Source organism: Apis dorsata, unplaced genomic scaffold, assembly GCF_000469605.1.
Source record: "Apis dorsata unplaced genomic scaffold, Apis dorsata 1.3 scaffold_78, whole genome shotgun sequence".
In the NCBI taxonomy this organism is placed as follows: Eukaryota; Metazoa; Arthropoda; class Insecta; order Hymenoptera; family Apidae; genus Apis; species Apis dorsata.
This window is the reverse complement of record NW_006263376.1, coordinates 178,793-198,784: the sequence shown is the minus strand read 5'-3', so window position 1 is coordinate 198,784 and position 19,992 is coordinate 178,793. Positions and strand designations below refer to the sequence as shown.

The 19,992-nt window shown below is 27.9% G+C and overlaps 2 protein-coding genes and 1 long non-coding RNA gene across 5 annotated transcripts; 1 reads left to right on the top strand and 2 right to left on the bottom strand.

Moving 5' to 3' along the window:
- Positions 1 to 531: 531 nt before the first annotated feature.
- LOC102679574 (venom carboxylesterase-6) lies at positions 532 to 10,761 on the top strand. Of its 3 annotated transcripts, none has more exons than XM_006610789.2 (9): positions 532 to 537; positions 4,703 to 4,930; positions 5,856 to 6,151; positions 6,231 to 6,430; positions 7,206 to 7,402; positions 9,216 to 9,381; positions 9,553 to 9,743; positions 10,031 to 10,317; positions 10,408 to 10,761. In XM_006610789.2, the coding sequence occupies exons 2-9, from the start codon at positions 4,727 to 4,729 to the stop codon at positions 10,607 to 10,609; spliced, it is 1,743 nt and encodes a 580-aa protein (XP_006610852.2). In that variant the 5' UTR covers positions 532 to 537; positions 4,703 to 4,726; the 3' UTR covers positions 10,610 to 10,761. The 3 variants fall into 3 exon arrangements, with proteins under 3 accessions (XP_006610852.2, XP_006610851.1, XP_006610853.1); XM_006610788.2 differs by lacking the exon at positions 532 to 537 and adding an exon at positions 4,110 to 4,248; XM_006610790.2 differs by lacking the exon at positions 532 to 537 and adding an exon at positions 4,186 to 4,248 and having other exon boundaries at positions 4,674 to 4,930.
- LOC116184961 lies at positions 960 to 2,812 on the bottom strand. The gene is made up of 5 exons (XR_004149649.1): positions 2,772 to 2,812; positions 2,336 to 2,505; positions 1,930 to 2,054; positions 1,357 to 1,623; positions 960 to 1,274 (listed from the first exon to the last, which is right to left on the bottom strand). It is a non-coding gene; the product is annotated as an uncharacterized LOC116184961 (long non-coding RNA).
- Positions 10,762 to 10,871: 110 nt separating the features above from the next.
- LOC116184960 lies at positions 10,872 to 12,811 on the bottom strand. The gene is made up of 2 exons (XM_031508211.1): positions 11,922 to 12,811; positions 10,872 to 11,767 (listed from the first exon to the last, which is right to left on the bottom strand). The coding sequence occupies exons 1-2, from the start codon at positions 12,132 to 12,134 to the stop codon at positions 11,495 to 11,497; spliced, it is 486 nt and encodes a 161-aa protein (XP_031364071.1). The 5' UTR covers positions 12,135 to 12,811; the 3' UTR covers positions 10,872 to 11,494.
- Positions 12,812 to 19,992: the final 7,181 nt, after the last annotated feature.

Sequence of the window (19,992 nt, the reverse complement as noted above, 5' to 3'; positions counted from 1 at the left end):
AGCCTACACTAGGGAAAGCGTCCCGGGACGCCTCCGACACCCGAGCTTGGCACACAACTCGCATACTCTAATTTTACGTACCATTTTCCTGAAATCGACTGACGAGTGCCTAGTGACCTTTGCGTATTATGCAGATAGATAAGCGTATATCTTTAATTTTAAGAAAAAAATTTATGTATTAACGAAAGAATAAAATAATTTTGGAACGATTAAATTATCGAAAAATTTGATGATATTGTTGATAATTTAAAAAATAAGAATTGTAATATTGCATATAAATCGTATTATGTCGAACGACGCAATTCCACAGCCTAACGATACGCACACAATGTGGAAAATACGTCGTGCACGATACACTAACTCATCGTCAGTCGCTAAAAAATTATTATAAACTTATAAACTAAGATCATCATGCCCATCGCCTTTCTCTCACTCAAGTAACACCTGGGCACGTGAGTGAGATCCTGACAATGAACACGGAAAGGATTAAACCTGAAAATCCTGAGCTAAAAAGATAAATTAATATAAATGTTTTGTGTTTAACGGGCTAATGAACATTCTATATTCTCATCTTATCTGAAGCTCTTTGTACTTTATACTTTATGTATGTAGTAAATTATTTAAATTTTTAATCTTTTATAAAAACAATTAAATGGAACATATCTATCAAAAAAATTAAAATTAAAATAATTGACTCAAATTTAAATTTTAATATGAATGAAAATATCCTCAGGTGATTCCTTCATCAAAGCATATTTTTTAAAATATGAAAGAAATATTCAAAACTTGTAGCTTTGATTTCAAAATCTACCTGTCGCGAAGTGTCTTCTTGTATATAAAATTTAATATAGTTTTGAACGAAAGGAAAATTATTAATTTTTATTATCATTTTAGACACAATATTTAGATATTTTACATTTACAAATATTTATAACGAATAAAATGTTACAATGATTTAACTTTACATAATTAATTTTGAAAATTACTAATATTTAAAAGCGCGATGTACAAGAAGACCTAGCCTGAACTAAAAAATAAATCATACAAAAAAAATGTTACTATTCATGAGTATGATAAATACCCATGGTCACTGTGCTCGTGCAAAATTCTATGTATACAACCAGTCACTCGTATCGATTTGAACCTTTCATTCTACGATATAATTGAGTAACCGGAGGAATCAAAATGCATGCGACTCACCATTAGATGTGATGATATTGTCGTCGATATTGATCCATGTAAACTCATCAAAGTCATCATCAAATAAGAAAATACTGTAATAAAAAATGAATCATTATAATTTAAAAGGAAATATATATAATGATTATTTAAATTGAAATAAAAAAAATAATTTACCTCTTCGCGTGATGGATGATTGCTTTATCCTTTTGAAACATTAACTTTAATATATATACAAAATAAATATTTAAATTAAAAAAAAAAAAATAAAAAAATATTGTCGAGACCATTTAAATTATAATCGGCGAACAAACACTGACTCTAATTTCACGAGTGATTATTATAATTACATTACAACAGCTATGTTCTAAAAAATACATAAAATACTATTACGAAGCAAACACTGACTCTATCAACCGCATTGCACGCGGTTACAAATATTTTCTGAAAATAAAAAGTAAGATAATAAAAGAAGAAGGAAAGTTAATATTTTTTTTCTTTTTTAATCAAGTGTTTGTTTGAGAAAGTATAGTTCATAAAAGTTACTTTTCATATAAAAATATATTAAAAATTGATTTAATCTGAAATAAAAAAAATAATTTAATAAAAATAGTTTAATTTTTAATAAGCGATTTGTTTAATTTCTTATATTTTCATTCTATTAATGTATTATGATAAATGATTATGAATTACTTAATGATAAATAAAAATAAAATATACTTATTCCTAATATAATGAAATAAACGTTACCATTCCATTATGAGGAATCACCATTAGACTGATTATGTCAAATATTCATTGCGGCAGCCATATTGAAATCCTTTTTTCCCGCCTTATTCCATCACTCAATTTACAGAAAAGACAATCTTTAAAACCTTGAAAAATAAATATATAAAATTAAAACTGATTGTATTAAATCAAAACCATAACTAAGCTCAAAATTTATTTTCAGATATAATAAATTCGAAATAATACAAACTATTTATAACTTTAACAATTATATAGGTTAAAAAAAAAAAGAATAAATTATTTCCCAAAAGATTATTATTTATAATAATATTTAATGAATAATTAAATGATCGTATAACAGTAATATAAAAAGTAAAAAAATAATTATTGAAATAATGTATTATATAATAATAAATTATTCACGTACCTGATCGAATCGTCGAGATGTCACAATTTTCAACCACAAAATGACAGCCTGCGCCTCGATCGCTATAATATTACAAATTGGGGAAGGGATATGCTCGGAGACAAGCCGAAATATGTCGAATATGACACGAACACAAACCGCCAAATTCCTCGAAAAGAAACATTTTCAAACTTGAGCAAAACATCAAAACAAATATAGAAATATAAGAAACGTTTGCAACTTTAAGCAAAATATAAAAATAAAAACATTGATACACGAATGTTAATATAATATACGTATTAAGAAATATGTAAAAAATATATGAAATATATATGAAATAAAATTAATTATAACAATTTGACTATTTTCATTTATGAATAAATAGGAATATAAGACAAATTTAGATATTAGTAATTTAGTAATTAGAATTTTTTAAATAAATAAAATCTTACCACACTTGTACGTCGTAAATATGTCTCTTTATATTGTATCATAACCTGTAGCTTAGAAAATCGATCATCAAACGATAATCTGCACAAATAGAAATCAAAATCATAAAAAAATGTATAGAATTAAAACAATATTAATATAATAATTGAAATCAAATCCAAAATTTATGATACAAACTACCGATAATAAATTATCGATATAAACTACCGATGTAACTATTAAATAGATGAAAATATATAAAATAATAAAAAAAGTGCAAAAAATTAATTAATTTTGTTATAATTAATGCTTAATAAAAGGTTAAACGAACTGTTATTAATTAAATAAAAATAAAACTTTATAAATCATACCTCGGATATTAATACGTAGAAATTCCACACACCGGTATGACACATCCTCACTCCACGACTTTTAGCAACAGACTGACGCCATCCACTCTGATTCGTTTAACCACTGGGCCTTAGAACGCATCTGATTGGCTGAAACTATATGCTTCCTCATCTTGAAACCGCGCGAAAATTGAAATATTGTATAATATAAATTATGAATCTATTGAAATAATATACCGATTAAAAGTATAATAAAAATAAATTATTAAAAATTAATTTAATATAAAAATTAAATTTACAAAAAATTAAAACATAATAAAGAAATTTAATAAATATATTTTTATAAATATAGATTTATATTTCTATTAATTTTTATATTTAATAATTTTAATTTTTATGATTTGCTATATTTAATTACAATTTCTTTTATCCTAATAGTTATAGCATTATTGTTTTATTCCATTTTAAATCGATAATGTTGCATGTGAATGATAACAGTAATTTATATAATGTAATCTTCGAATTAATTCAAACATATATTGGAGATACTTTCTTTTCTATACTTCGTGTTATAAATTTATTGTGTTATGGATTTTTTTATAAAATTTTTTTAAACAAAATCAATTACTGATAAAGTAGAAAATTAATAATTTATTAATCTATATTCGGCAATTAATCAATCGACAATAGTATTTTATAAAAAAACAAATGCTATAAAATATATAAAAAAAATTAATTTTCAAATCTATCTATATATATGAGGAAAAAGATCTTCATTAATTTTAAAAGTAAACTTTAAAAATTATATATATTTTTAATTACATTTTTCTTCTAAATATCTCATTAAATGTATTATTCATTTTTCAATGTTTACAATTAAAAAAATTTCCTACATTTTAATGAAAAGATTATATCATAGATATAATAGAAAAAAAATATGTCTCCAAGATACATATTATTAATCCTAATTAAATAGTCAGAAACATCGTTACCCTTCGTATACCAAGATTTATAACTGTGTAAGTGTTGAAGAAATATACATCCAAACATCATAAAGTATACGATCCGACGAACGACTCTCACCCGAGACAGTCGTGGTTTTACCTTGGTAGATCGCGCATGTGTTTCTCTCTGACCATATCGAAATTTTTTTGTGTAAGAAATAAAAAGTTTATAATTTATAATTATATATGTATAATTTTTCATATTTAATACATTTTTATTTTATTTTTTATGTTCACATAACAATTCATACATAATATTAAAAAATTTCTTCAGATAATAATAAAGCAATTCATTCAATATTTTTTCTATGACAATTATACTATTTCATTTCTTCATTCGACTTATTAATTATCGATTGTATTATCAAATAAGTTGATTAATCGATGCGTATTTAACTCGTATAGCTATTTTATAACGATAATATCTACGATAATAGCTACAACCGATGAATTTATTTTCTGAAACATAAATAACCAATTGATAATTTTCCAGATAAAAAAATGATTGTAAAAAAATTAACTTGTTATTTCGAATAAAATTTTCATCATTATTTATCTTTTTCTTTATGTGAATAGATAAATATTATGTTTTAACTTAATCTTAGATAATTTCTTCGCTCTGTTACGAAATGACACAATATCGAAGAGTTCTAATTTTTTGTTTATTGAGCTGTATATACTTTTTTGAGTATGTTACGACTGATGAACTAATAGTAAAAATAAAAAATGGTACTTTATCGGGTTTGACTTTGAAAACTAGAAAGGGCAGAGAATTTGCCGCTTTTCGGGGTATACCATACGCGCTTCCACCTCTTGAAAAGTTAAGATTTGAGGTAAGTTAAATAATAGTTAAAAGTTATATAATATAATAATATTATATTTCCAAAATCAAAAATTTTTACTAATTTTAATAATATAAAAAAACATATATATATATATATATTACATAATGTAATCTTCAAAATATATATATATACAAATTTTATATATAATATAAAAACAAAGATAAATTTTTTAATAAATAATCATCCGATTATTTAAAAATTATTACAAAATGTTTGTAATAATGTAGCAGAAAAGTTAAGGATAAATTTAAAAAGTTTTCTAGGCACATATAGTTTTGCATATATTACATTACATCGAATTATATAAAAGATTTCATAATATCATGATTTTTTCCTTGTCATTCTGTAAAAATCATATAAAAAATATAAATTATTCATAATTTAAAAAAACAATTATAAAAATAATTAGAATTAGTATTTCAAGTTTATATTTCAAATTATTATAATAATTATTTCAAATAATTATAAGAAAATTCATACTTGCTTTTAAATTTTCATGATTAAGATCTTATAGAATTCTTAAAATTCGACTTTCATATATTAAATGCAAATTAATGCAGGTCAAATAAATTATTCCATTTTTTTTACTTAGAAATAGAAACCTGTTTTTATAAGTGATACAACTTTATATTAGATTATGAAACATCAGATGAATGTATCAAACAACTTCTGGTGAATATATTTCATACATTCCTAATAACTTCATTATTTTTCTACAGAGTAATAATTTTTGATGAAAATATTGATTATTTTAACTTATCATGTATTATATATTCATATATTATGATATATTGATAATTATATATTTATAATCATATCCATTTTTCATTCTTTCCATCACATAATCAGAAAAACTTAATAATTGAAAAATATATTAATTAGTAAACTTAAAACTTATGTTATTTATTTATAGCCACCAAAACCAGCAATAGCCTGGAATGATGTGCGATCAGCTAAAGAAGACGCCAATATATGTATACAAAGGAATATTTACATTTATCAAGAAGAGATCGTTGGTGACGAGGATTGCCTTTATTTGAATGTCTATACACCAAAATTACCTACTGAAAATGATAAATTAAAGGGACGATATCCAGTTATGATTTGGTTTCATGGCTGTGGATGGATTTGTGGTGCTGGTCATTCAGAATTTTATAATCCCAAATTTTTATTAGATCATGATTTAGTTCTCGTGACAGTAAATTACAGGTTAGAAATTTTCACATTTAATTAATTTAATTAAAATAAAAATAAGATAAAGAAAATTATTTACCATTATTTTTCATAGACTCGGACCTTTAGGATTTTTGAGTACAGAAGATACTGTATGTCCTGGAAATAATGGATTGAAAGATCAATCTTTGTCCATTCGTTGGGTACACGAAAACATTGCCGCTTTTGGTGGTGATCCAAATAGTGTGACCATCTTTGGAGAAAGCGCAGGTGGCGCTAGCGTGCATTATCATATGATAAGTAATTTGACAAAAGGTAAGTAATTTTTAACTGAATAAATTATGTAAATTTGAAATTTATAAAATTTATAAAAAGATAGATAGATTTTCGACACATGTAAATATTTTTTATCGAGATGTGAATTTTATGGATTCGGTCTTTTTAAAAATTAATATTATAAATAATTATTTCGTATATATAAAACTTAACAAATGCTATAGTAAAAATTACGATTATAATAATAAAATCATAAAATGTGCAGTTTAATTATTCAGAAAAAAAAATCATTAGAAAAAAGAAATTAAAACGATCGTTTTGATAAAACCGAACAGAATGTACAAAAGTTTAAAATTGGTTCTAGATCATTGTTATTAGAAACAGATAAAAATAATTGATGTTTGAAAGATACCATTATGTGGTAGTAATAAAATGCTTTTGACAAGTTTAAAATTATGCAATGAAAAATGTACAATAATTGAAAATGACTAAAGTTTTTTAACGTTTTTATGACATAATCTGTGTTATTTCTTGTATATTATAATTCTTTGAAATTGAACAAAGTTTCATAAAAAATTCCAATCAAGCATAAAACGATAAAAATATTCGCATATCATTCCCAGAAACGCTTTAAATTTAAAATTACTATATTGAGAGAAAACGTAATAAATGACACTCAAGGTTGAGAATGAAGAAATGATAGAAAAAAAATCCTAATTATGAATCTTAGAATAATCTCATAATCTATGAAATCTTATAATCATCGCTTGATTATGTAATACATTTCATAATTATGGTATACAAATTAAAATAGGATTTATCCATCGAGCGATCTCTCAAAGTGGTAATGGCCATTGTTTATGGACTTTAACTAGACCAGGTTTAGCAAAAAAAAAAGCCACCAAGGTTGCTGAACTTTTGGGTTGTCCTTCGAAAGATTCAAAACAGCTTGTCGATTGTCTGCGAAAGAAGAAAGCCACTGACATCATCGCGACCGATCGTGCTTTTCAAGTAAGTTCAATTATCCTCTTCCTCGTTACTTTTCATTACAAAATTTCAAATATAATAAGTAGATATATTATTCTTAATATTATCTTATATCAATATAGAATTATAGAAGATTAAAAATATTATATTTGAACCCGGTATTAATAAAAGCAAACTGTTAATGCATCTTTGAAAAATTATTAAAAATTAAAAATATTTAAAATGTTCAATTCATCCTTCCAAAAAAAATATTTCAGGTTGAAGTTTTTAATTAGATAAGAAGTAAATATATTAGAAGTATATATAAGAAGTAAAAAATCAAGTCACGAAAAAAGTCAAGAAAAAAACATAGAGAAATACCATTTATATATAATTATAGTTTATCTTTCATGACCAATCACCTTTCAATATTTGATTATATAATTATCATCTAATCATATAATAGATATATTATGATGCTCGTTTATCTGTATTTGTCACATTTTTCGATATGCAGCTCTATCAGTTATCTTATTCACTCGAAGTTGCAAATAATTGTTTATAAATAATTGTTTGATAATCGTTTTTAATAACACTTAATTTCCATTCATGATATGAACTGAATAATGAATAAATTTCCATTCATGATATGAATTGATAATATTGAAAGATATTTATGCTGTCTACTCTTCATTTCTTATTTAACTAGTAATTATATTTTATCTAAATGATAAATTTTTTAGAAATCAAGAAAAATTAATAAAATGTTAATCATTTTTTTCAATTTTTATTTTCAATATAATCTAATAGATATATATATATATATCTAAAAATCTAGATATAGATACTAATGAGTCTATATTGTATATATTGTTTATCTGTTACTTAACGCACACCTTTACTTTGATATTGAATAATCTATTCTATGATCATGTTTATAAATTAATTCTTATATAAGTATCTTGATAATTGGAACGAATAAAAATAATAATCATAAATAGTATGATTTCATAATATATAATAATATTATATAATATTAAATATCATATTTTTATTTTTTTTTTTTTATTTTGATGTGTTGTGCAGATATTTTCAGAGTCTTGAATGAATTTTCTAAAACAAATAAATTTAATAGCTTTAACTAAATTAGAGTCGACAGAATTATTGGTATTATTAATTAATAAAAGGTTTAGTTATAATAATATATATACTTGTATCTAACCACTTTAAATATCTTTACATTTTTTTATTTTTTTGTAAATTAAAAATAAAATTATATTATCATTAGTATTATTTGTGAAAATAAGTTAATATGACAATATCTCTGAAAAATAATTTTTTTTGATCAGATTTATCAGGAATTTTATATCAGAATAACATGTTATTTATACATAGTTAAGAGGTCCAACTTCTGGAAAAACCTGTTTCGCGCATTCGTGAATATATTATATCTATTCGTGCGTGAACTTCATGATTCCAACGAAAATCAATATTCTAACAAAATCTTATCGATTAAATGTGCGTCTTTATTCAAGGTATAAATGGAAAGTAAAGAATTTTTGCTATGGAAACAGTTTCAGAGCAAAGAAGTGTGTCATGTAACAGTTGGAAGAGAAAGTAGACAAATAAAACGATAAATCGACTACATTGTATCGAGGAATTTCTATCTTTACTTAGACACAAGTGTTAAATGTATTTTGGAATATATTTGAAAATTGATGAATGAATCGAATTCATAATTGAAACTTTGAAACCGAAAAAATATGATTTCTTTTTCCTAAGTATATAATTTTTTCATATATACCATGAAAAAACTTAACTTGAAACTAAATTAAATTTTTTGCTCTGTATGTATTAGATATTTGGTTATTGCCCAATGATACCCTTCAGACCGGTAATTGAACCTGTTCATCCTGGTGCTTTTTTAACTGAAGATCCAGCAATTTCTTCTAAACATGGCCGCATATTAGATATACCATGGATGACAGGAATTACATCCCAAGAAGGTTCCCTCGTAGCACCAGGTATCTAAAATTAAAAACACAATTAATTTCTCAATTACATGTTTAATCCTTACGTTTACGATTATTATTTGTCTTTTAATTCTATTATTACTAAGACTTATTACTAAGAATCATTACATTAATTATAAATCTATCTTTCTTGTTTTTTGTATAAATGTATCTTTCTTGTAGCATTATATGGAAGAAATAACGGAGCTTTGATTAAAAAATTGAACAAAGATTTCTTAAACATCGCTCCAATAACGTTATTATACGGGGATACATGCCCCAAAGATGAACAGAAACGGGTGACTTCCGAAATACGGAAATTCTATTTCGACGATGGCCCAATTGATAATTCAACGCGATTCAAAGTGATCGATGTGAGTATACATTCGTTAAAAAAAAATTAGAATTTTATATTTTTGCAATTTATATTGCTATTGCTCTCTTTTAATACATTCGTTACCGGGATCGTTGACACATGGAAGTAAGTATTTATATACATTTTTCCTTTGCGTGTCGAAGGACACTGATCGCGTTTTGATTTAAAATAAGATAGAAGAAATAGGCGGTAGACTATAGCTGTATTCAATTGCCGTAATTCAATTTCCATTTTACCAAAACTAATGCAATATTTATGAAAAATCATATCGTATAAATCTTATAGATGTACAGTGACGCCTGGTTCAATCATGCAGCTTACACTTCTGTGCGTAATTATCTCGCGAAACAATCTTCTCCCGTTTATTATTATTATCTCGCATACAAAGGAAGCGCGTCGTTCAGTATGATATTTGGCGATCCTCACAACGATTACGGTGTATCGCACGCGGATGAACTTCAATATTTGTTCCCTGTTGGTGAACAATTGTTCAAGAACACTTCATTGAGCAAGCAAGATCACAAAATGGTGGATATTATCACAAATCTTTGGTACAATTTCGCAAAATCCGGGTGAGTAAAGTTTCAATCAAATTTCCTGTTCATTCAAAATTGAGTTGAAATCACTGTGTTCGTTCACCAAAACGAACGATTCATTTTCAGCAATCCTACACCCGAAGTGTCGGAAGATATACCCATTAAATGGAAACCCGTGAGAACTCAGGCCCTAGAATATCTTCATATAGGACAAGATAACATTAGAATGTCGGAAAATCTTATCTCGGAGAGAATGAAATTTTGGGAAAGTTTACCGATACGATCGGATGATAGCGGATCAAAATATCAAGGAAAAGATGAATTATAAAAAAATGTTAAAAAAACTGCGTTATGATTGTCATGCGTGAAAATCACAAAATTTAATTCGCACGAAACAATGGATAAATGGTGTCTCCTCGATTATTACATGTTAACAAATGAACTTCAATTTAGAAGAAAAAAAAAAAAAAAAAAAGAAAATATACGGATGATATGATATGATTCGGATCCACGAAAAACGTGAAATATTCATATGAAATACTATTGATAATTCCATTCGAATATAAATTATGTATAAATTATATTATTTATATGTATAAATGTATATAATTTTACATTCATAATCGCATGATTGCATCATACAAGGTTAAAAAAAAAAAATATTATTCATTTTTTACTCTGTAATATTAATATATTTATAGTTGAAAGGATTATATTTCTATATCTTCACTGAAGCATTGTTTGCCAGCACATTCAATAGCGAAATGTAAATGATATCGATAAAAACATCAAGATAAAAAAAAAATTAATATTATGTATATTAGACATTTGAATAATATAAATATGCATACCTATATATATTTTTATTTTTAATACACCACATGTATTCTCTTTTTCTTTTTTTTTGGGAAGTCGATCTTTTCTTTTAAATCTATCTTAATTTTTTCTTCAGATATTGTTCTCGTTTCTAAGGCATGAACCGATAATTTTAATTTTGGTATTATTTTTAACATCATGTGAGCTATGGAATAATTTTCCGGATAACAACTTTCAAAAATTTCGTATTTAATATTCTGCAAGGATAAATTCTTATATGGTAATTCACCAATAATATCAAAATTCAATCTTTTAGCTGTAAACATCAAAGATATATGGATTATTTATAAATCGACGATACGGATATTATCAATTATCATCTTAAATATGATAAATCTTAATCGATAAATACGAAAGATAAAAAGAAATATATACCGATCGTTTGAGCAGCACTCGAAGTGAATTGACCGAAAACAATGGACGTAAAATTACTCACTCGAGTAATGCAAGAGCGAAGTAACGCGGTACCAATGCCACGCTTTTGATGATCAGGCTTTACACAAATGATATCAATGTGCACAGATTTATTTATATATATCGATTCTACGAATCGAGATTTGGTAAAAGCGAAGTTTTTCAAGTTCATCACGTGATACAGTGTCTCTCCTTGCTATAAATGAGAGATTATTAATTTTTTTTTTTTTTTTTTTTACGAATATATATTAAAAAATTTTAGCAAACAATCGTAAATTTCGGAAATAAAGTTATAAAAGTATTTTATTCGATGACGTGTCTATGAGATTTTTGATATTTGATATACGTACCCCTTTCTTAATTATCCAATTAAATTTTTTGAATACAGAAGCAATAAGCACACCGACGAGTTCGTTGGTTCCTTCCCTAATTGCACAGAAACCAATCATGCCTTCCATCTGTTTGAATACCATGTTCATGAACGTCTTCATAGACGTTGCATCGTCATACAATTTGATAGCTTTGAACAATGGTTCCGAATTAGAGTAGTAAGCCTGAAACATGTTTAATTTCAATATATTTGTCAATTTGAATCATCGTGAATAATACCTTTGAAATGCTCCCTCAAATGTTTTACAATAATTAAACATAATTATTTCTGTCTATGATAGAGAATAGAATTTAAATGATAAAACGATTGTATGGAAATTTATAGATATTCTAAAAATATCTAAAAAATATCTATCATCTTTTAAACTGTAATAAACTGTATTTCGGTCAGCGATGTACTAGTACAAAATGCAACGCCTGCATAAATTTGTGTAACTGAAGATCAATGATTCTGTAACCGTTCGACATTCTTTCCCACACTATAGGTGCATCTCCATTGATTAAATCATCCGATGGCCGTTTCTTCCTGATCGATGCAATACGAAGACTTAAAGCAAAAAAATCGCTATCCTTGATAGAACTCCTTTTGCGAATCCATTTCTTTCTGAACATGTTTCACAAAATTGTGTTAACACGTTTAATATTCTGTAATTTAAAAACGCCCCAATGATCCAATTTTAATGAATAATTTACGTGTAATTTTTAATATAACATTTTTTAAAATTTCCACTCGGATCTTACAACTTTGAAGTTGTTTTCCGATCAAAATCGATTAAGCTCGATTAAGAAATTTTCTGTACAGATATATTCAGAATTTACGTGAGATATTATAAAAATTTTTCCGTTATTATAAAAAATATCATGTTTTTAGCATTTTTAACGTAATTCGTAAATCATTTTTTTATGCCTAATCCTTAAAATGTTCGAGATGGATTTCACCGACGAAAAAGATGAATACACGTTAGAGGCGGAGGCACGACTCAAGGCTCCCCTCGAATGGGAATCAACGGCGAAATACAAAATAATAGACCTAAAGGAGTCACAGTACGACGAAGCTTTACGTCTGATCAAAGTTTAGCCACGAAATCGCGAAATAACGTCGTGCAAATATTTCGATTAACTTTTTCCAACACTTTTTTTTAACCGCTCAATTATCTTATATTCCACGTAATATTGTGGACTTTGTAAAACTGATCTAAATTTTCACAGCATCACTTTTTTCGCGAGGAACCTATGTGCAAAGCGTCCTCGTTGCTCGAGGATTCAACGTCCGTGAACGATTATCTGGAACTTATAAGAACGTGGATGAACGATACAACGAGCATAGTCGCCCTTAGTATTAAATCTGGTCGCGTTATCGGAGTTGCTGTTACGAGAGTCAACAGCAGGACCTTGAAAACGGATACTTATCAGCGTGTTCAGGTATTATTGAGATCGATATCGATATAATTATTTGTTAAACGCGTTACGTTGCTTCCAGAGTGAAAAAATAAATTTATTAGATATTAGGTAAATTCTGAATAAAAATTGTAGATTAACAAATATATATAGATTATAACGAGGTCACGTATGAGTTTTGTAGGTGTTAAAGGGAGAAACTCTACGCAAGATCATGCATTTGCAAAACACACTTATGCAGCAAACAAACGCACATGAAAAGTTCAAACATTCGAAATATTTCTGTATATACATTTTATGCGTGCATCCATCTTATCAAGAGAAAAGTGTCGAGATCGCGCTTTTGAACGCTTGCGTCCAGGTAGCATTGAGCTTAAAAATGCCAGCGATCGGTGGTATTTTCACTTGTGGTGTGAGCCAAACGAGGGCAAGAAGCGTGGGTTTTCACCTTCTCTCGGAAATTCGTTATAGTTTATGGCTTGTTAACGAACAAGTTGTATTCGATGATCCAGGAAGAGGAAATTATTCGGCTGCTGTCATGGGCAAGCTGATAAAATTAGAAGAGAATTTAAAATAGTACAAATTATCGTCCGTCGATACTGATATGAAATAAAAAAAAATTATTAAAAATAGGTCATTCATACGTAAAATTTTGAATAAGTCATCGATGAAAATTTATATTCCCCCCTTCTATTTTATTAACAATAACTATTTTTTTATGTTTTTATTTCAAAGAAAATATAGGCTCGTTATGTAACGATAAAGATGTATCGCTCGATACATTTTTCTCGCACAATTTTAACAATAGTCTCAACATTTTCGATTCGATATAAGATTTGTAACGATAAATTCACATTAAATTTTGTGAATGATGTTAAAATCTACGAACTATCTTTTCTATATTTTCAAAAGAGAGAAGATCTACAATACCGATACATGACATGTCCGTTTACATCGAACAACTATGAACGATGATTCCTAGATGGCGGTGACGGTAAACTCAAACATACTGCTATCATTTTCCGAGAATTTCCCGAGAGTCCTCTTTGGACACCCTTTCTTCATTTACCCCCACCCTTATGTTACTTTCGAATTCAGTACGAGGGATCGAGAGTTCACCCCACGTGAAGGGTGGCTTTGTGGAATGGAGTTTCACCCTATAGGATGGGGGAAACCATAATGCCGCCCAGGCAAAGCCGCGCCATTTTGTAAATCAAAGGACCAAAGGGACACGGTGAAAATTCTCAAATTTCCGGAACATTTTCACTATCGTTTTTTATCCTTTTAACGTTAAATTAATTTAAATTCGTTATAAAAATGAGCTAAAAGATTCAGCTGAATTAGCACTACATCGGAGAAAAAAATCAAAATTCTTTCATATTTTTAAGAAATTACATTATTTCGATATAATCTATCATTCTTAAAAAAATTCAAGTTTTATCTATAAAAACATTCTTATTTTATTTCCAAAAAATCTTCATAATTTTATTACAGAATGACTATGAAAACAGTTTAAAAATTATATTTATATTTAATTTTTGCAATTAAAACATATTATTTTATACTTTTTCATATACTCTCTGATATTTTAACGTTTTAATATTAATATATACATATTTTATATGTTTAATAATTAATTTTATAGATATATTAAAACTCTTATTGTTGTAAATGAAATAAGAATAATAAATTTGTAACTTTTTTAAAGAATATGCATTGTTATTAAAAGATTATTATTTTAATTTATTTTTAAGTTTTTTTAAAGAAGAAATGCAGATTTGTAAAGAGCTATAAATAACAAAGAAAAAAAATATTGTTTTCAGTGAAATCACGAAATAAACGATTTCGGTTTCTGACGAAATATTTATCTTCCTATTTTCAGACGCGCTTATCTAACTATTCTTCGCTATTATACGAATATTTTGTAGCAGATCGCTTATATAATTACGAAGCTTCGATTTACCATTATCATCCACTTTTACAGTGTTTTCTTATCATTAACATTACAATCTTGCTTTATCTGAAACAAAATTATAACTGAATCTATCGAACCAATTTTTCATGCTTCTTTTCTTCGTTCAGAATCTTTATAAAATAATAGAAATTTGTAATACAAAAATGCAAAAATACAAATATGTAATATAAATCTATTAAAAAGGAGTTAAAATATAAAGAAACACGATTAACAAATAATCAACCTATTCAAAACTATATTTAATATAGATACAATACACACGTCTGATATGTGTCTTTTTGTCTTCCTATAATTTAAAATCAATTAAATACAATTGTAATTAAATATAACATAATAATTTTATAGTTTTATCAAATATTTATAATAATCAAACAACTATAAATTGTATTATTCACACTTCTTCATCCCATCCAGTGGCGCCGTCTACAGTTCGCAACTTTGCGAATCGTGGTTTCGCTACCGCCATTTTCTTTAGCCATACTATTAATCTTTTTCAAAATTTTTTATATCTGAATCAAGCATAAATATCCTATAATTTTGTATTTCATGAATCATATTTTTTAATTTAAAATTATTTATTCGCATGAATTTGCAATTAAAATTTTTAATTCATTAAAAATTCATCATTTTTACAAATTTGTTACAATTTAAATTTAATTAGGCTAAAATATATGTTTGATATAGAGAAATTTTTAACGAAATATCGATAATATTTATTTTTTATATATATATAAAATAAAATTTTGCAAATATAAGTATTTCTCGAAGCTGTAAAAATAATCAAACGCTCGAGCTCAAAATATTTCAAAGATTTAACAAATAATAAAATATTAATATTATAATATTTTATTATCATATTTTATTACTTTTTAATAGTAAGAAATAAAGATCATAAGTTTTGAAACAAAGAAAGAAAAAAATGCACATTGGAATTTCTGCTTAAATAAATTTAAGATATATAAAATATTATTTATTCTCTAAATCTTATAATTATATATATATTTTACAATTTCATTGTATTCGTGAATAATTGCTAAATATTTTATTTGACTTATTAAAAAATTCCAAAGAGAATCTCACACTTCAATTCGAAGAAAGAATATGATTCCATCGACAATGAAGGTTAACTAAGGGCCCGTAGCCTTCAGTTATTAAGACTCATTTAAGTAACACTCTAAAACTTCTTCGTTGAAACTTTTTCCAATCACTCATAGACAACAGATTTGTGAAAATAAAACTGTTTGATATCGGATCTCGCGTAAAAATCTTACAAAATTGATACTTTATAAAAGTTTCGAAACGAAAACGAAAATTATATATATATATACGAATTTTAAAAATAAAAAATTAAAATATAATGTATATTATATAAATAATATAATTACCATAAGAAACAAATAAAATTAACGGCTAAATTTTTTTCTATATATTCTAAAATTTGTTTCGTTTCTGATTTGTCCTATTTTCATAAGATACCAATTTAAAGAAAAAATAAAAACGTTAAAAAAGGATGTTTTATGAAATAAACTTGTATCCCGATTTCCATATTTACGTTCATTTTAGATTTCACATCGCGTAATATTTTTTCTTCTTCTTTTCCTGGCTGAAAAATGTCAGCCTCTCTTCCATCAATAGGAAAGCAGTTCTTTCGCTTTTAAGTCTATCCCACAACGTCTACGTTTTCGTTCTTACTTCGAATCAGTCCTTCTTTAGCGCTTTGAAGAAGCAAACGCGTAAAAATTGGTCTGAACCTACAAAGGCAACTCGAGGCGTTGCCACTGGCAACCGATAAAATTGTAGAAGACCCTCTTGATCCCTTTTCGAAGAAACTTTGCTCGAATTTTTGCCGATCGTACGAATTATTCCTCGTCTTCGACGAGCTTATTAGAAGAAATCGTGAAATCAAAAATATAAATTTAACGTCAAACCTTCTTCTGCTGAATACATCTCGTAAATCGTTTTCAATCGTAAGGATCTAAAAGGTTTCGAATATACGGTGTATTTAAAAAATTAAATTTTGAATTTTTTTTTTTTACAGCGAACGTTCAATTTTGAAAATGATCGCAATAAAAAATGAAACTTTAAATTTCTTAGAGAGAAAATGAATTTATGGATAGTGGAAAATTATTGAAATTAAAATTTTATGTAAGATAATAATAGAAAAACAATTGGTTGGAATTGAATAGCCATGTAATCTCTTCTTTCAAAATTATCCTACGTTATAGCTTATAATTGATAACTTTATCCAAAATATAAATATAAATAAAATACGATAGGAATCATACGCGTAAACGTAGCAGTTTGCTGCAAAACGAGATAAAGAAGGTCACAAACTGCAATGGAAATAAAATCCATTGTTCGTGGCCGCTTTTGAGAGACATGAGCCACGATTTCCGGGAGCGAAAAGGAGGGGGGGCAACGACCCTTCGCATTGGGTCGAGAAAATATAAGCGAGGTCGATATTGAGAACACGAGGAACGAGAAAAGAGGGGAACGACCCCCAAAAAGCCCTAATGCGCTCCATGAGTTTTCCAGGAGGCATGCCGCCATGGAAATCGTGAACGTCGATACGTTAAAGAATTAAAATAACTGTTCCCATAAATCTCTTATTTTCATCCATAATTTTTTCCCCAGAAACTTATCTTGATTTGATTTAAAAAAAAAAAAAACTCGCGTACTTCACCTTTATCTATTCCCTTTTTCTTTTTAGCTAAATAAAAATTCACTTTATAATATCCTCAATTATAAATCTCTTGAAATTAAATAAACAAATAAAAATTTATCATTATACGTGAAAAAGGATATAAAATTTCATAATTTAATTTTCAAAATCTAGACATGATCGTAAATAATATTTGTACGATGCTCTCACAAGAACGATATCGATCGGTTTTCAATATTTTTTCTCACGAGACCGCCTATATATCCGTAGAAGTTAGAACGAAAGTCGAGGACAAACTTCTCTATTGATATAGTCAAATGAATTTTCTCATCGATGCCGAATCAAAGCTCCCTTCGAGCAATGACCCAAATCCGAAAGGGGGTAACGACCCCGAGAAAGCAAGGGAATCGCCCCCTGGTCGAATCCGTTTGTTCGCCGCTCCTACTCTATTTTTTTCTCTTCTTTCTTTTTTCCTTTTCTTTTTTTCTTTTTTTTTTTCTCTTTTCTCTTTTTTTTTTCCTCTCTTTTCTTTTTTTTTTCTTTTTTGTTTTCGATTGCAAATGGCGACCCGCTCTTTGAATTTCGATTCTTGTATGTGTGCGCACGGCCGATGGAAACCGGGCCGTTGTCCTTGCGAAGCCGGGTACCAACCTCGCCCGGTGAACGAAGCACGTGCAACCTTCTCTATTCCATCTTCCGTCCTAGGTTTTTACCTACGATACGTGTGTTTAAGTGTGTATTCAGGGCCGTACGCTAATTATACGAAGGGACTGTCCCATCCTCCCTCTGCTTTCCCCGAAAATACACACGTGCACGCTCGCAACGAGCACGTTTCGAGAGTTTCAACGCGGTGTGCGATAACGCTGCGCGGCCTGTTTAACGGGAAAAAGATACACGAAAAAATCGATTTTTCTGCTGATTGACGCCTCGAATAAGTAGGATACGTAAAATGTGAAAAAAAGAAAAAACTCGGGAAGTTATGCGGTTAGATAATGGCATCCAAAGAATTTCTAAAGTGAAAGTTTCAGACCTAAATTTGAACGTAGAGAAAGAGAGAGAGAGAGAGAGTAGAGAGTTATTTCTCGTCGTATTTCTAATTATTAGAAAATTTCCGATCCGTTTGAAAATTTATTCCTACTACGTGAGATTTCAAAGATTCGAGGCATTCAACGGTTGATACGCTCCTGGAAGGAGCAGAAATACGCTTGTATTGGAGCGTTTCTATCGCATGAATGATGGCATACATGTGCAAGTACCTAATGCCTATGAAACGAGAGAAGATCTCGTTAGCCATTCAGCTGTGCCTTACACGTCCATTCAACCCCCTTACCAATACCACAAGAAAAAAAAAAAAATTCTTCGTCGCCTATGAAAACTACTTCCGGATGGAAACTAACTTGTCGAACCATTTCGAGCGATGAATAACACTTGGAATGCTTCTTACGTGTATTCCGTTTCGTAAATGAACCACGGATATAAATATCGAGAGAGAGAGAGAGAGAGAGAGAGAGAGAGAGAGAGAGAGAGAGAGAGAGAGAGAGAGAGAGAAAGAGAGTAAATAGTACAGTGTAAATAGTTTTCAAGAAGAATCGGAATTTAAAGTAAAAATTTATTAAAATTTCACGTTTGAATAAGGCGGAAAAACGGATCGAAGCGAAAGGAAGGCTGGAAAATTTTCTTGGAATTGCCTCTCTCGTAAATTTCGTTTCGAGGTTGAAAAGAAAACAATTTCCTTGCAACGGAAAGCAACTGGCAGGTATAAAAATTCTTACAGGTCAAAAAAATTTCCCGGGACTAAAGTAAACTTGGGTCAGAAAATTCCTGGCTGACCTGAGGAAGGTTTAAAAATTCTGTACAAGGCCAACGTATATCTACGACACCACCCTAGAGTGCTGTTAGGTCGGATACGCACAAGCGTCTATACACGCCCAATGAGTCCTGAACATGCCGACTTCTAGGAATCCATAGGCGTAGGACTAGCTCGCCTAGCTGAACT

What these genes read in the sequence shown, in the direction of transcription:
- LOC102679574 (XM_006610788.2), top strand. Translation starts at nt 4,213, where the DNA reads ATGTGTTTCTCTCTGACCATATCGAAATTTTTTTGT. An exon ending in TTGAAAAGTTAAGATTTGAG is followed by an intron (nt 4,931 to 5,855) that starts GTAAGTTAAATA and finishes ATTTATTTATAG; the next exon opens with CCACCAAAACCAGCAATAGC. An exon ending in AGGTTCCCTCGTAGCACCAG is followed by an intron (nt 9,382 to 9,552) that starts GTATCTAAAATT and finishes TCTTTCTTGTAG; the next exon opens with CATTATATGGAAGAAATAAC.
- LOC116184960 (XM_031508211.1), bottom strand. Translation starts at nt 12,134, where the DNA reads ATGTTTCAGGCTTACTACTCTAATTCGGAACCATTGTTCAAAGCTATC. An exon ending in ATTGGATAATTAAGAAAGGG is followed by an intron (nt 11,768 to 11,921) that starts GTACGTATATCA and finishes TCTCATTTATAG; the next exon opens with CAAGGAGAGACACTGTATCA.